The sequence below is a fragment of the Argiope bruennichi genome, chromosome 3 (genome assembly GCF_947563725.1).
Source record: "Argiope bruennichi chromosome 3, qqArgBrue1.1, whole genome shotgun sequence".
Taxonomy (NCBI): Eukaryota; Metazoa; Arthropoda; class Arachnida; order Araneae; family Araneidae; genus Argiope; species Argiope bruennichi.
The window spans coordinates 113,253,626-113,270,449 of NC_079153.1; the positions used below are offsets into that span (position 1 = coordinate 113,253,626).

General features: G+C 25.7%; 1 protein-coding gene across 5 annotated transcripts in view; it reads left to right on the forward strand.

The window, feature by feature from the left end:
- Window positions 1-16,824, forward strand: part of LOC129963051 (axotactin-like) — an 85,527-nt gene that overhangs the window by 64,483 nt on the left and 4,220 nt on the right. For all 5 annotated transcript variants that reach the window (XM_056077076.1, XM_056077073.1, XM_056077074.1 and 2 more), the window contains exons 12-31: window positions 318-548; window positions 1,000-1,178; window positions 2,113-2,255; window positions 3,031-3,314; window positions 4,619-4,792; window positions 5,165-5,387; window positions 5,687-5,791; window positions 5,946-6,088; window positions 6,192-6,443; window positions 8,363-8,515; window positions 9,033-9,227; window positions 10,543-10,683; window positions 12,020-12,182; window positions 12,270-12,337; window positions 12,476-12,570; window positions 13,122-13,269; window positions 13,780-13,955; window positions 15,224-15,332; window positions 15,692-15,856; window positions 16,514-16,672. In XM_056077076.1, the coding sequence (XP_055933051.1) occupies window positions 318-548; window positions 1,000-1,178; window positions 2,113-2,255; window positions 3,031-3,314; window positions 4,619-4,792; window positions 5,165-5,387; window positions 5,687-5,791; window positions 5,946-6,088; window positions 6,192-6,443; window positions 8,363-8,515; window positions 9,033-9,227; window positions 10,543-10,683; window positions 12,020-12,182; window positions 12,270-12,337; window positions 12,476-12,570; window positions 13,122-13,269; window positions 13,780-13,955; window positions 15,224-15,332; window positions 15,692-15,856; window positions 16,514-16,672 (3,306 nt within the window). The remainder of the gene's footprint in view (window positions 1-317; window positions 549-999; window positions 1,179-2,112; window positions 2,256-3,030; window positions 3,315-4,618; window positions 4,793-5,164; window positions 5,388-5,686; window positions 5,792-5,945; window positions 6,089-6,191; window positions 6,444-8,362; window positions 8,516-9,032; window positions 9,228-10,542; window positions 10,684-12,019; window positions 12,183-12,269; window positions 12,338-12,475; window positions 12,571-13,121; window positions 13,270-13,779; window positions 13,956-15,223; window positions 15,333-15,691; window positions 15,857-16,513; window positions 16,673-16,824) is intronic.

A 16,824-nucleotide genomic window follows, 5' to 3' on the forward strand; every position in this document is an offset into this window, starting at 1 on the left:
TTCTAGTTGCAAATCATGATTTAAATAGTTAGTTTAATTAGTTTTTGTTTCAGTATGAATCTTATTTGTAAGTGCTTAAATATAATCTGTTTGAATTTAGCAGTTTAATTATATATATATATATATATATATATATATATATATATATATATATATATATATATATATATATATATATATATATATATATATATATATATATATATGGGGAAGGTTTAATGCCATTATTACTTTTGTTCACTATTTTTAACTATTATAATTGTAATAAATATTTCCTAGTTCATTCAGTATTTTTTTTTTAAATTACCTCCTCACAGGTTTTATTGGTTGCATGAGAGACATTTATGTAGCTGGTGATTGGATTGATCCTCGAACTGTTGTTGATACAAAACAAGTTTCTGGAAAAGTTTCTCTTGACAGCTGTTTGTTGGTAAATTTATGCAATAATCCACATGCTTGTGAGCATGGTGGACGTTGTTATGTTGAAAAGGGGGAGACATATTGCGATTGTGAAAAAACTGGTTATACTGGAAGAACTTGTCACTTTTGTAAGTATGCTTCATATTTATATTATTTTATTGTGAGATTTTATATCTAGGATTTTATTGAAGTAGCTGTGGGTTTCTTTTTGCCAATATCTGTATTTTATCCATGCAGCTAATATAATTTGAAATATTAGAAACAATATCAATAATTAAAAAAAAAGAAGAAATGAAAAAGAAAGAAAAGTAATGGGGAAAAAATGACAAAAACAGTCACTTTACTATTTTTCTTTTGATAAAGAATAAACTTTGACTTATTTTGTTTTGAAATGAAATAATAATAATTGTTTTCTTACATAGAAACCTCTATTAGATTTTACATAAGGCGTAATTTAGTTTTTTTTTCTTTCCATTTCATTCTTATATTTGAATTCTACATTAAAATTTTTAATTATTTTATTTTTTATTAAATAACTTGAATATAATTTGCTTCCATGGAATGGGGTTTCTCTTTCAGCTCTCTATAAGCGTACTTGTGAAGAATTGTATCTTGTTGGTTACAGAAAAAAAGGAGTTTACACTATAGATATTGATCGAAATGGTGATCTGCCTCCTGCTCATGTTTATTGTGATATGGGGGACAGTGGAAGTAATCAGATTGTAACACGAGTCGAAAATAATATGCCTCCTGAAATGGTGAGTTTGATGGTTCCTTACGATCTTCATTATTTTATTTTCTCTATTTATAAATTTCCATTTTGCCAACCAGTTAATAATAGACAAAAATTCTTAAGTTCTTGAATAATTGTGGACTAAATTTTGATAAATTATCAGTAATTGTTTATGAATTCTCTATCATATAATGATTGACAATTTGATTTTCTTATTACATTATACATTTAGCTAAGTTTTTTTTATTGAATGACTGCTCATATTATATATTGAAATAGGTATTTTTGATTAAAACATAAACATCATCTTTGAAAAGTTTGAATTTGTATTTCAGAACATTCTGTTGATTAGTGTATTGTGACAAAAAACAAATTTAAAAGTTGCTTTAATATAAATTTACTTATTGCAAACATACAAATTATTAATTTGAGTATTGAAATTTACCTGAATCCTTAAATAGGTTTCCATAAAAATTTTGAAAAAATAAAAATCTACTTAATTTATTAAATGTTAATTCATTTAATTTTTCAACAGACTTATATTGGAGCTTAATAAGAAAATTTGAATAATAATGAATACTTAATGAGCTTAATAATGAAATTTTTTTTAAATCTTCAAATGTGTAAAAATATATTGCTTAATTGTTTGTGCCGGTGCTTTACTTTCTGATTATTTGCTGTTAAATGTTTAATTCTATATGATAATTATCAATATTGATGAATTTGTTTTGTATTGTGATGAAACATTTATACCTGGAATTGTTCAGAATGTAAATTTGGTTGTATAAAGTCTCCCAGTTTGAGCTATTGGTTAATATTTAATTGTGAAATTGGTTAAATGGTTAATATTTTTATTTAAAATAAATGCATTTGATACATTTATTTTTTCATCAATCATTATATAAATATAAGCTATATTTTCTAATAGTTTTAATTTCTTGTTGGTTTCTATTTTTAAGGTCGTTAGGAAAGCTGGAATGAAATCTTTCTCAATTGACGTTACATACAGAGAATTTACGCCAGAAATGTTACAATCACTTGTCAGACATTCAAAAACCTGCTCCCAGCATCTTAAATATGAATGTTTCAGGACTCCTCTTGGGTAATATATTTATATTAGTTTGAAATATCTTTTCTGTCTTTTTTTTTTTTTTTTTTTTTTAGTTCTGTTCCAATTGAACTAATTTGTATTACATAATCGTTGACAGTGTATTAATTCTTATGTTAGATTTTTAAAAATTTTATAAGTAGCGATTTTTTTAACTTTTTTGTACATTGTATATTTATGGCAGTTTTTTTAAAACCTGCGATAACATCTAACTTAACTTAGTATTGATTTTTTTTAATTCTTACAAATTACTTTTAAAACACCAAGGATATGAAGCAGACTCAGTAGTAAATCTTCACTCCCCTGCCCCTCCCCTTTTTTCAAGGGGGGGGAGGGCTTTTTAGTAAACATTTATAAACATTTATTTATTCTAAAAATATATTCATTTTTGAAATATAGTAAATATTAAAAAATGATTACTTAAGAATTCCTTACTTCACCCTGAAAATAAATGAAAGAAAAGAAAATGTTTCAAAATGATGACACTTACACTTCAAAATCTGATTAATAGATGCTACATTCCAGATAAAATCTATCCAAGAGTTTTGAAAAAATAAATTTATTGCCTTGTTAAATGTGCAGAAAGAAATATGCACAATGGTACTTGATCAATTTAAGCCACTTATTTGAGATGTAGTTCACAAATAGTATGTTGTTTGTTATTAACTAAACTTTACTTAAAACAAAAATTATATGTAAAATATTTCATTGTAAATGTATTTTTTAAAATCAGTATTATATGTTATATTTAATTAATACTCTTTTTTAGTCTTCGTACTTTTACTTGGATGGAATCGTCTGGCTCATCTCATTATATTACTAGCATAGGAAGCCAATCTGAGGGTTGCAAATGTGCAGAAACAAAATCTTGTGCCAATTCTTCTCTTCTGTGTAACTGTGATATTGCTGATGCGCGATGGCGTGTGGATGAAGGAGAGTATACTAATCCTAGTCATTTGGGCATAACCAGAATTTATATTTTGCAGCCTGATGATTTAGAGGCAGCAGCTGAAGGACGACTTACTCTTGGGCCTCTCGAATGTGAAGAAACAGGTAATTACTGCTATCAACATGCACTTTTAATATTGTAAAACAATCATAAAAGCCGTTATTAAAATACCTTTTCTTGGTGTGCTAAAAAGTATTTTTAATGTTTTAGTTATCTTTAGATTTTAATTAATAAAAATTATTACTACAATTTTACATTTTACAGCCAGGCATTTTACAACCAATTTTTCTGAAATTCTATACTAATTGGTATCATTGGTGTGAAGCTATAATTTAATTGAATTTATCAATTACTATGAAAATTAACTTCAGAGAACATTAAAATTGTGTATTTTAATTGGAAGCAATCAAGTGTACAAAATTTCAAAACTCAAGCAGACAAGGAAGCGAGTTAAAAATAAATTGAAAAACTGTATGTTTACAAACTTGAAATTAGTCAAATATAATTGCAGTAGTATTTGCTTTGTGTCCTCGGAAAATATTGTATTACATGTCCACCAGAATTTACTTTTGCTAATAACGGACCATATTAGAGATTTGTGATTGGATAATCTTAATTTTTGGTTCCTTAGTCAATAATGAGTCTCTCTCAAAGAACACAGGCGGGTAAGGAGGCAATAATGACCATTGATAAAGTTAGGCATGATTTGCTGTATGAATAAAAAAGAATTCAAGAATAAATGCTCTGAATTTTATTAAAAAAAATTATTTTTCTTAGTAAATACATACAATTTATAATTTATTTATTATACAGTGGTACATTTAATTTGTTGTGCTCAGTATTTTTCATCAAGTATTATTTTTTAAGAATATGGTTTTATTAAAACCTATTTTTAAAATTTGGCTTGAACTGTAGGGTACTATTAGAAATTCTATAAATCTGTTTCTCTTCAGTTCAGTTGGCCTTATGGCATGGAGCACATAAGAATAAAAATATAAGTTCGATAAGGAAATAATGATAATTTCAAAATGATGAATTTATGAACATACATCATATTTTCCATAATTTTTAAGGTATTAACTCTCAGTGTATTTTACTGAAGAACTAAAAAAAAAAAAAAAAAAAAAAAAAAAAAAATCCAGCTTGAAGTTGTGCAAGAAATGTCAAAATACCTGCTCCATCAAGTTTCAGTATATACTTTGGCTTTCAATGAATATTTATAATTACTAATTTTTTACAACCGTGTAATTTCTTATTCAGTGATTCATTAAAAAATGAAAATTAAATTTATACTAGCAAAATTTATTGTATACTTGATGTATATCAAAAAATAAATTGAAAGTTTTAAGACAGTTGCTTATTCCTTTTTCATAATTTTATTTTAAAATTTATTTATTTATTATTTCAGATACTCAAGAATATGTGATTACATTCAAAACTTGGAATTCTTATATAGAAGTTCCTGGATGGAGAAGAGGAGATATTGCTTTCAGTTTTAGAACTTCAAACAGTCAAGCTGTTTTGATATATCAAGCCTCTATACATCACACACATGGTTACTTAAGAGTTTTATTAATAAATGGTTAGTGCTGTGCAAATCTATTTTTTAAGCTGTATTTCATTAGATCTTTCTTTATTATTTCGAATTAGGCTTTTTTTTTTCAATATGTATTTAAAGCATTAACACTTGAGTATTGTAATGTCCCATAAAGGAATCTCCTTAGTATTTAACCTACCTTAATTTGAAAAGAATGAATTGTAAGTCGTATTACATTTGCAAAAAGTGTAAGATCCATATATATTCCTTTGTGTTATTTTAAATCTAAAGCAAAAGTTATTTAGATAAGAAATATTTATTTTTAAAGATGTGTAAAGTTTTCAATAAACATTTATTCTTATTTTTTCATGAAGTTTATATGCATAGGTTTTATTTGGAATTACTTCTTCTGTTTAGATTATGAATTATCTTTTGAATTCACTCTCAACAATCGGCCTCGAAGTGTGAAAGTAACATCAAGAAGGAAATTAAATTCTGGAGAATGGCAGCAAGTTTGGGTTGATCATGACTCATACCATATGCGATTTACTGTAAATTTGGACTTTGCAATGGTGGATTATGGGGAATCTCATGGTGTTGGTCCATTTGAAGGTCCATTATATGTTGGGGGTGTTCCAGAGTAAGTTAGAAAAGAGATAATTTAATAATAATAATTCAGAAAATCATTTATAATTCATCAATATTTTCTATTTTTAATAAAAAAAATTATGATAATTGTCATTATTCAATTCTAAATTATATTTTATATTAGGTGTTAGAAAATTTAATTATATCTTGATAAATGTATATAATTATCTTTATTGAGCTAAATTAAATCTTGGTCTTTTCTTAAGCTGAAAATTTTAATAAGACATTCATTAATAATTTCCATGCATTTAAAAATTTTGTTCCATTAATTTTAAATGGATAATATTTCAGGCATGTTGCTGGTGATTCATCTATTAAAGAAGGTTTCATTGGATGCTTCAGAGGCTTAGTGATAAATGATGTCGTTGTGGATCTTTATAAACATATGACCCGAAGGTTGATTTATTTTATTGCATTTGCAATTTATTTATTTAAATTTTTGGTACCAAATAATTTATTTTGTTCGGTATTCAATATTTTTTTTTTTTTTAAATATAGAATTCTATGCAATTTAGGAAGTTTATGTCTCTAAATGTATGTTTATTTATAGTGAATCTGCTATTGTGCATGGCTGCCAACCATCATGTGCCTCTAATCCTTGTCAGAATGGTGCTACTTGTGTAGAATATTGGGGATCATATGTATGTGAATGTGTGAATCCATTTGCTCATTCAGGAAAGAATTGTGAAACCAGTGAGTAATATTCTGTCACATTATAATTTTCTGTGTTTATTCTTATTTCAGTTTTTGTTCAATTATTTGCTCAACTCATATCTAATATTGCTTTCTTTTTTAGATGTAAATACAAATGCCATGACAGTAGTAGTTCCTCGATCATATTATCATCATAAAATTGAAGGAAATCTGACAAACCCTGTCTTTGAACAGAATATTCTTCTGAATTTTCGTACATTTGAGAAAGAAGGCATTTTACTTTATGCATTTGATCATTACAACAACTTCGTCCAACTTCATTTTGCAAATAGAAAAGTATATTTTACCTTTAATTCAGATCGTACTCTTTATCAACTGGCAGTGGAAGTTGAAGGCAAGTTTTTATTTTCAATTTATGTAAAATATTTTGTATTTTAAGATGTTACAAATTTAAAATGGTAAATAATTCATGTAATTAACTGATATACTTCGTTTTTTGTGTATTTGTAATTTTACTTGAGTGACATCTTATCAAAAATTGAAAATCTTATTAAAAAAGTATTAAATTGTTTTTATTAGGAATTTAACATTTGAAATTAAACTTGCATATTTTTAAATATGGATTTGGCGTTTCCTATATTTGAAAAGTTTGTCAGTTTAACGTGATTTTAAAACACATGTTATGTAACTATTAATATATCCAATATGAAAAATTAGCAGAATGCAATTATCTGAAATATAAAAAAAAAAGTGTAAACTGAAAATATAAGCTTTGAATATTACCTTCAATGAAATAAATTTCATTAAAAGATGTAATATTTACTACAAATAAAAATAATAAGTAATTCAATGGTAAATACAAATTAGCTTAGAAAAAGGAAAAAGATATAAAAACATCAATCTGATAAATTATTTGATGTTAAAGTATTTTTTTTTTAACTTGGAATATAATTAAAATAATAGCTAATGAGAATGCACCTCAGAAAATAAGTTTGAACAGAAAGTTATTTGCAAAGAAGACACCTTGAACGTTTTTGCTTTGGAGCAAGCAATACATGTCACTGGCAGTTATTATATTTGCATCTTATTATTTTTATTTTTTGCTCTTCGATTTTGATTTTTGCAAATGAATTCTTATGTAATATAGATCATTACAATTATATAGCTTTTCTCAGTCAAAAATCTTTTATACTAAGTATTTTTGCTACATATTTCTAATGATCTTCTAAGTGATAAAAAGAATGTTCTTAAAAAAATCGTGTTGCCTTTCCCATTTTTGTAAAATCATAAGCTTTGAGTATTTATGATCTGTATTTGTAAGTATTTATATATATAATTTTAAATAATTTAAATTTTATTATGTTCTGAAAGTTAATTATTTTTTAATGAATTCAGACCTTATATTAATGTCCGAGCTATGCACTGCTTTCCCTGGCTCCTGAATTTACATGTCTAAATCAAAGTGCTTACTCAATTAAATTTTAAAGAATCCCCATTTGAAGTTATATAAGTTCTGAATGATTTTCTGCACCCTTTTTTTCCTTGAAATCTGTTTGCTATAATAACTGCATCTGTTACTAGTCATGGATTTAATTACAAAAAAAAAGCAAAATAATTACTGGAAATTGAATTTTTTTTCTTGACTATGAGGTAATATATATATAATATGCCTCGCCCTCTCCCAGCAGTGTTTTTTTTTAATCCATTATGTTAGAGTTTGGTAATGTTTATATCCTCACTGACTATTTGTAAATTGCATGTGTATGATAAATAAAAATTACATATGCTTGATAAATAACATTTCTAAACACTGTACAGGGCAGAACATTGAACCTTGAACTACTAAATTCACGTGTAATTATTTTTTCAGTAGTAGTAAAGCTCACTAAGAAAGACTTTTTCAATATTTGAATTATATTTTTAATTAAATATTAATCACAATATTAATGTTTTCCCTCAAGGACTTCAAAGAATAAACCATTTTTACATACTTTAAAATTTTAGAAATAAGCTTTTCAGTAAAACTAATTTTATTTCTATAATATATTTCTAATTTGAATAAATATTTTAGGTACATTTTACAGCAGTTCTTTTCATTATTTGTAATTGGCTTTATGCTAATATGCCATGGACTATATTGTGTATGTTATCATTGTTATATAATTGAAAGTAAATTTTTTTGTTTCTTACTAGAGGTTCAAATATCCTTTAAATTTTGTTTTTATTTTATTGATAATATTTATGGAAGATTTTTTTTAAAGAAAAACTACTAAATTAAGACAATTACTAAAAATATCATTTGAATTTATTTAGACCTTTCAAAAGGATCCCCAGTACAAGTTAAAGTAGAACGACAACCAAAGAGCACAACTTTATTTGTGAATGATAAAAATGCTACAGAGGATGTTATTATAAGATTTGTAGATAAGTATTTTAGAATGCCATGGCATCGTGGAGAGCATTTAGGTAAGTATTGTTTGTTTTCTCTGGAATTCTTTTTTAATTCTTTTGCTCTTATTCATCATAACCTTTTTATACCCTCACTACTAAAAAGTGTGTAACTTGCTTGAAACTATTCTGATAATTAAGGTATAATTTTGTTCTCAATTAACTAGCAATGCAGTACTTAAGTAATTTTAGTATCCTATTGGGTAATTCAAATTTGAATTAAAAAAATCTCCTTTTTGTATTTAATGCACACTTTTTTAATTAAAAGGAGCATATGAATTATCTTGATTATTTACATCAAGTTTATCCAATCTCAATAGCAATTTATTATATAATTTGAAATACCTCTGAATTTTAGAATAATTAAACCTGACTAAATTAAATATTTGTAATCTGTTACATAATTTTTTTTAAGTATAAAATATGTTTTTGTGAGTTATAATTTAAATTATCACATATTAATTTTGAATGTGGATTTGAAGCAGGATTTTTTTATACTCTAACATATCCCTTTTTATCTTTATTTTCTTTCCAGAAACTGTTTTCCCTCCAAGAGGTACTTATAGAACAATTGAGCACAGTGAGATGTTTTTAGGCCATGTGGGTAGTGGAACTGAAACAAATCTTACAAAAGGTGGTTTTGCTGGATGCATTCAAGGTTTCATGATTGGTAATCAAACTTTTGATCTTGAAAAGGCAGCAACAACAACTAACCCTGATGAAAAATATGGTAATTTAATATTTTCATATTTATTTAATTTTCTATGATATTTATAAGCTCAAGTTAAGTAACTGCATGTTGGAAATCATTATTGTTCTAAAAATTCTGAATAATAAAAATATTCAGTGAAAGTTTAAATATTTTAATTTTGAATTTCAATTTGGATATAAATTTTTAGATTATTAATTATTTCAATTAATGTTTATACTTTGGAAATCGTTGTTCATGATTTTGATGCTTTTTTTTATTTCACATAGTTTTTAAATAAATAATGAAAATCGTTATTAAGGATTAAGGATAATGAAATTTCAAGAAACGTGTTAGATTATACAAGTATAAATGGTAACAATTTGTATCGCATTTCTGCAGGATAAGTCAATTCTTTTCTATACAAATGGCTACAAAAAAAGGGTGAAAGATCAAAAAACTGAAAATAATTTATCCAAATTTTATTAAATTATGATGTGTATGTTAGATAAAATATGAAAGTACACACAGGTCTTGCATTTTTAGTCATTTCTTATATGAGCTTAGTTTTGCAAAAAATTCAGTTCTGTGTGTATGACATTTAGTAGAATATTATTTATCATCCACAATGAATTTGCATGTGAATAAAGGTTAAATGCCTTAAAGTTTATCCTTCAGATTGAAAATTGGGAAAGCAATTATTCTGGACTCTACATTGTAACCATCTTTCACAAATACATATATATATATATATATATATATATATTGAAACAAAATAAGCATGAAATAGAATATTTCAGTACAATTGATTACTTACATGCTGAGAGAATTTAATGGGATAGTTGCATTGGTTTGGTATAATCTGTTTTGTTGAGCAATTTTTTAAAATTTGTTTCTTCTATATTGGAAGAACAAAATAATTTGGAATTTTCTATTTAGAATTATCTGCTAGATATCACTAGAATGCTTTGAAAAAATTTGGTCACATTAAAAAAAATATTGAAATTGTGTTTTTTTATGTCTTAAAAACAAATATATTAGAATTGCTTTAATGTGAAGTTATATCGTTTCCTTTATTATTTATTACAAGATATGCATTGAGAATTTTTCATACTTTGTATGTTCTATATTTTTTCCTTGCTTTTTCAAAATCCTCCCCTTCCAAAAAATAATAATAATTTTATATTTTTCAATTTTCATTAATTTAGATAAATCTGATAATACACATGTTAAATGTGTTACATTAGCAGAATGAAAATTATTTTAATAAATAAACACATTTCACTTATCCTGTATTTTGATTTTCCATCTTCTTACCATATATTTTAATGTTTAAAATTATTTTGTTTCTCCTTAGGAATTCTCATACCTGGCTGTACCATGATGTGTGATTATCATCCTTGTCAAAATCAGGGTGTCTGTATAGAGCATTGGAGAGAAAATATCACTTCCTGTGACTGTTCACTAACTTCATACACTGGAGAAGCATGTCAGAAAGGTTATTTCCTGTTTAAGGTGCTCATCTGTATTTGAAATAGGATACTGAAAATAATGAGTTTCAAATATAAATTATCTAGACATTAAAACAAACATTTACCAGAGATTCAAATTACGTTTTAACAATTATTTAATTCTTGTTATAGAATGCAGCATGCTATAACAAGTGTTTGACAGTGTTTGAAATTTAAAATGATTGTAGTTTTCATTTGCATAAGAAAGGAGGAATTGTTCTCCAGTAATAAAATTCCACGGATATATAATGCAATTATTTTTCATGTCAAATATATGTTCCTGTGATGAGTTTCTTAGTCATGTGTATTGTTTTTTATTTTAATTTGATATATTTTTTCTTAATCTTTATTCCTTTATCTTTTCTTTGCCTACTGTACTTTATTTATGCCGGCATTCTGACATACGGGGGTAGCCCGTCTTCCCCATGATCTGGGCATCCTGAGCTTAAGTTTCAGTTCAGGCATGGTTGTTCTTCTGTGCTCTATCTATGAGGTGCGTGAATGTGCCCCCCCCCCATAAATAGGAGTTGTGCATGTGAATGTCACACATGAAGTAGCTAAGTCATACTCTTGGTCCTAGTTGACACTACTGAAAAAATAAGATGCTCACTTCAAAGGCTACTTTCTCTTGAACTTTCCTTACTTACAAATATGTATTTTATAGAAATTTCTTTAAGAGAAGGAAAGCCTACTGCAGTTTTTTATAAATATTTGTTACTTTGATACTGGAGAATGAAAATTGAGCAGATAAATACAGTTTCTTTAATAAAATCCTGAAATTTTGATTGTGGAAAGAAAAAAAAAGTAAAGTTGATACTGGTTTAATATGAAGCATTTTTGAATTTGAGTATAATAAAATATATTTGTTATATGAGACAATTTCAAAGTCATTTATTTTAAAAGAATTGCATATAAAAATAGATCTCTTTTTAAAAAACAAAGAGTGAAAAGGCTTTAAAATATGAAAATAAAAATTGTATGGCACAAGTGTAAGAAGTATATATTAATGTCTTTCTCTTTTTCTGCTTGTTTATTAACATTATGCATTGGTGATGATATAAACTATATTCATGGAAATTCTTAGAATAAATGATTGAAAAATAGTTCCTTTTGTACATTGGCCTAGCATCTCTTTTTTTTCCTTCAAAGTTCTTGAAATGTTTAGTTTATTTAGTCTATTTATAATTATCTTTATGTATTTGCTATTAATTTTTATTTGTTTCAAAATGTTACTATTGTTTATGATTTAATTTAGATCCTTTGATTTATTTATTCAGAAATCTTGTCCAATTATGACTGTTGTATTTTTAAAATATGTTTTAGATATTGGAGGTAATTTTGATGGCACAACAACTTTAACATATGCATATGATGATGAAGATGTAACTTTGGAAATGCAAGATGATGTTGCTGTGAGATTAGCTTTTTCCACAGATTCATCTACTTCTACATCTCTTGTGCTGTTACTTGTTCAGTTTCATGTAAGGTAATAAATACTCTTTGAATTTTCTTTTTTCTGTTTCCATTTATTTCTACTTTTCTTCTTGTAGTTAATTTTCTTTTTATATTTTAGGAAATACATTTTGTTTGGAATTTCTGATGATCACACATTGTTTGTGGAGGAAAAATTATCGAACAATGGTATAAATATTTTCTCATTTATTTTGCATTCAGTATTTATTAATTCATTTTTTTAATAATGCAGTTATTTCAAAAAACTGTAATAAATCTTGGAAAAAGATGTGTTTTGATGGCTTTTATTTTCCCATATTTTCTTAGTTGTGCGAAGGAGGGCAAAGACTTTGAGTACATGGTCAGATAATAATAGACATTGGTTTTATTTCACATGGAAGTCTGGAATTGTGACATTGATAGTGAGTACACTTGAATCTTACATAAAGTACTACATCATGAAATAATATGCAGTATAAATAATCTTTCTGAACATAAGGGACATATAATGATATGAATGCTGAATGATAAAGTTGTGAAACAGAAAATAATTGAATATTGTTAAGGTTATATAAACTTAATTTGAGAAAAAACTTAGTATTTGTGACCTAAGCATTTTTGATTTATCCATATGTTAATGCATGACTCATATATGCTCATGATTCTTCATACCTGCTTCTTGACCTAAAACGTGTGCGTTTCAAATGTAATAACCACACAAATTAAGATTTAGGAATCATTATGCATTAAAAAAAATGTCTATGATGAGGTTTTCCGTTTGAAAGTTTATTCACCATAAGTATTTCCAATACTTATGATGTGATGAATTATTTTATTTTTCTGTAATTTTTAATTACAAATATAATTATAACTTATATAAGATTAAAATTTGTTTTTCATGGAGTTTATTTTCATTTTGTAGTGAAAATTGCTTACATCTTCTTCCTTTTTTTAATTTATTGTGATTTTATAGGTTGATGGAGAAAATTATAACCCATATATACAGTTTATTGATACAAATACAGTGCTATTTGAAGGAACATCAAATTCATTGCATGTTGCTGGTTTGCCTAGTTCTATTGAGAGTCAGGAATATAAAAATTTCAAAGGTTGTATTTCAAGTAAGTATCTAAAATTATGCTCGTTTGTGAAGAATTTATTAATGTTTGGTTGTTAAATGAATAATAATGTTATGAAAATAACTAGTAAAGTGGTTAGTAATACAGTGAGGCAAGATAATTAATTGAAACCAATGATAAAAATTTATATTGCACTAATGCAAATTTAAAAAAAATTTATTTTGCCATTAACATCCTCCTTCTTTAAGGAGGGTGCTTTTTCTTAAAGTTAAAATAAAACATTGGAAAATAACTTTTGGTTTCTTTTTTCAAATTTTATTTGTAAACTTTGAGTAAATTTCATTTGTGAATAATTATAAATTTTTAATTTGAATTTGTATTATGAATCCTTATTCAAATAATGTTTTTCAAAAATTGAAAATAGTTTTTAGTTTTTGTTTGATTTGTAAAAAAAAATGAAAGAATGTATTTTTAATTATGCTGTCACAAGTTCATTATTACTATTCAGATTGTTTTTAATGTATTTGTAAAGGGTTTTAATTTTTATGGCAGATGTAATAGTTGAATTTGGAAATCTTGTACTAACACCACTTGAGACAGCTTTTGGTTACCAGAAAGGTTCATTGGACAAAATAAAAGTAGACGGTTCTGTAAATGAACGAAAATGTGCTGCTTTTGCTCAACTGTCTCAACTAACTGCAACTTTACCTTCTAATATTCCACCAGAAGTAAGTTTACTTTTCTTAAAGGCAATTTGTTTCCAATTGAATGTTGTGTTCAGTATTACTTTCAGCTAAAATAATATACTTAATTTAGCATTATTTCTTGTAATTATTATTTGTAATGGCATAAGATTTTACTTAATATGTAATTGTCTTTTGCACTGTTGCATACATATTAATCATAAAAATCAAGTAGTTTTAGACCCTTGAAAACAGTTGCTAAATAATCATTATTTTATATTTATTTGCCTCATGATTAACATTAAATTAATATAAAACGTCTTATTAAATCTACAATATACTGTCTCTCTGTGCATATTATAATATAAAATTACTTGGGATTACATGTATTATTTATATATGAAATAGAGATAATTATTGAAATTACTTTAAGAAATACCTCTGAAATTTTGTAAAAAATCATATCAAATTGTTAACGCTTAATTTTTTATACTTTATTTAATCTTAAAATGATGATTTATAAATAGTATCAATTTGCAAAAACTTCTGTCATACTTAAATACTTGATTAAGACATTATAAGATACAGCAGTCACAATGTTTCTTATCATGTTTGCTATGTGATTTTATACTTACATTAATCGCTTGAATAATTACTGCTATAAGTGTTAATTAACATCCCCTCTTAATATCAAGTATATGTTTTTAATAATGGTTTTTTTTTGCCCTTTATTATTTTAATAAAAAGTTAAAAAAAAGTATGTATATGAAGAATGCATTTTGAGCCACTAAAAATATTTTTATAGCACTAATAAAATATTTGTGCATAGAATAAAATCACTACAAAAGCATGGAATGAGTAGTAAATCTCAATTATTCTCTGCTTCAATAGCTTCATTGTATAGTTTTTATCTATAACATTTGTACTAATTATTATATTTTGATTTGTAAATTTTAAAGAAAACTGTTGTGTTTAAATTCTCAAATAATAAAGGAAAGTATTATTCTTAAATTTTCTTCTTATTATATAAATGATTTCCATGGGGTAGTCTCTAAAACAAAATATATTGATTATATATTTTTTTGTCTTTATATGTCAAGATATATGTTTTTGTATTTTTGGTTTTTTTAATTGTTTCTATTTCAAAATGTCTATTTCACTTTATTCCTATTTAGCAAATTAATTATTTAGATATGTTCTACAATTTTAAACTGCTTATTTTATTTTGGTGTCTAATGAAATTTGTTTAATTTTATTTGTATCCATGATTTATGGTTTTGATTTTTTTATTTATATATTTATTTATTTGAAAGATACAAGGTCCAGAATGGTTTCCAGATCCACCTGTTACTGCTGAATATAAAAGCATATTTTCAGATATGGCTATTACACCACTTGAAAGCATCAGCAGAGCAAGCAATCGTGAGTTGCTTTTAATTGATAATATCTGTAAAAGATAGGGTCAAATTTTGTATTTATTTTATGAAATCTCACAAAATTCTTATATTGCATTTTATCTAGTATTAGTTTGTATTTTTCTGTTGCAATTATTCATGAAATAAGCATTATACTTTATGCATTTTCTTGAAAACTTGCAAATAATAAAAAAGTTCTATATAAAGTTGAGTTTTTAGAAAAGCTATGTTCTAAATATATACTCTATTTATAAAAAACATAACAAATGATCTGGGCATTTATTTCTGATATGTCTGATATTTTTCCTTTTAGAATTAGAATCATATTTTATTTCAGATAATTATATTAAAATAATAATTTTTTAGGTGTTGCTGCTGTGATGGGTGTCCTATTAATAATAGTTTTGTTAGCCTTAATGTTTTACATTTACCGCATTCAGCGGCGCCATAAACGTATGAGAATGGGAGAGGAATATGACATTTATAAGATGACCAAAAGGAGAACAGTCAGTGGAGATCGTAGTGGAAAAGGTTAGTAAATAAAAAAAGTTGGATATACAATAGATTACGTTTCAACATTTTTATTTTAATTTAGATATCTTAGATTTTTATGTTTCTGCAATTGTAAATTATCATGAAGTTCTGTTTAGGCTTCTATAAGTGCAATAATATAGACTTATTGTCATATACTTATGATGAAGTTTCCAAATATGTCATTAAAAGCATTTTGTTTTCTACGTTTTGTGTTTATTCAAAATAGCAATTTGTATCTTTGTTAAAAAAACAGAATTGTTATTTATGAAATTTGAATTTTTTTGTTTTTGTTGATTATTTGTTATTCTTCAGCCTTTTCTTAGAATTAACCTTTTATGTTGATTATTTGTTATTCTTCTTTAGTTTTTTAATTTGGTTTCATATCAAAAAAAAATTTCACAACTTTTTTCTCAATTTTCTTTAGATGTTTTATAATATATATATATTTTAATTTTAGGAAATTAAATCATTTTTATTTAAATTAGAGGGACAAATACAAAAAGGATGATGAATATTAAATTTAACTACTGTAGTTTTAAATATGCAAAAGATTAAAAAGAATTGTTTTGTTATTGACAATTGTTTAATGGTTATATAACTGTGTATTTCAAATTTACTCCAACTTCATTGATTGCAGAATATTTATTATTTCAGCTGTAAGCTTTTCACCTGATGATGATTATACACAGAGTGCCCAACCATTGGTACGCTTTCCTGATGATAGTCCACCTGCATATACTCCAGCAGTGAGCTTTGGCAAATCAACATTTATACCAAATGAACCTAATGGTCGAAATCTACCAATCAGCAGAGGTACATGCATGTTTATGCGTTCGCTGTAAAGTTATTTGTTTCTGGAGAAAGTGTAGCTTTAAACATGTTGAACCATTACTAAATTTTTATGTATGTAATCGCTATGTGTTGATCTCTTTCCAGGAATCTTAGTTTGTTCATTTAAAAAACTG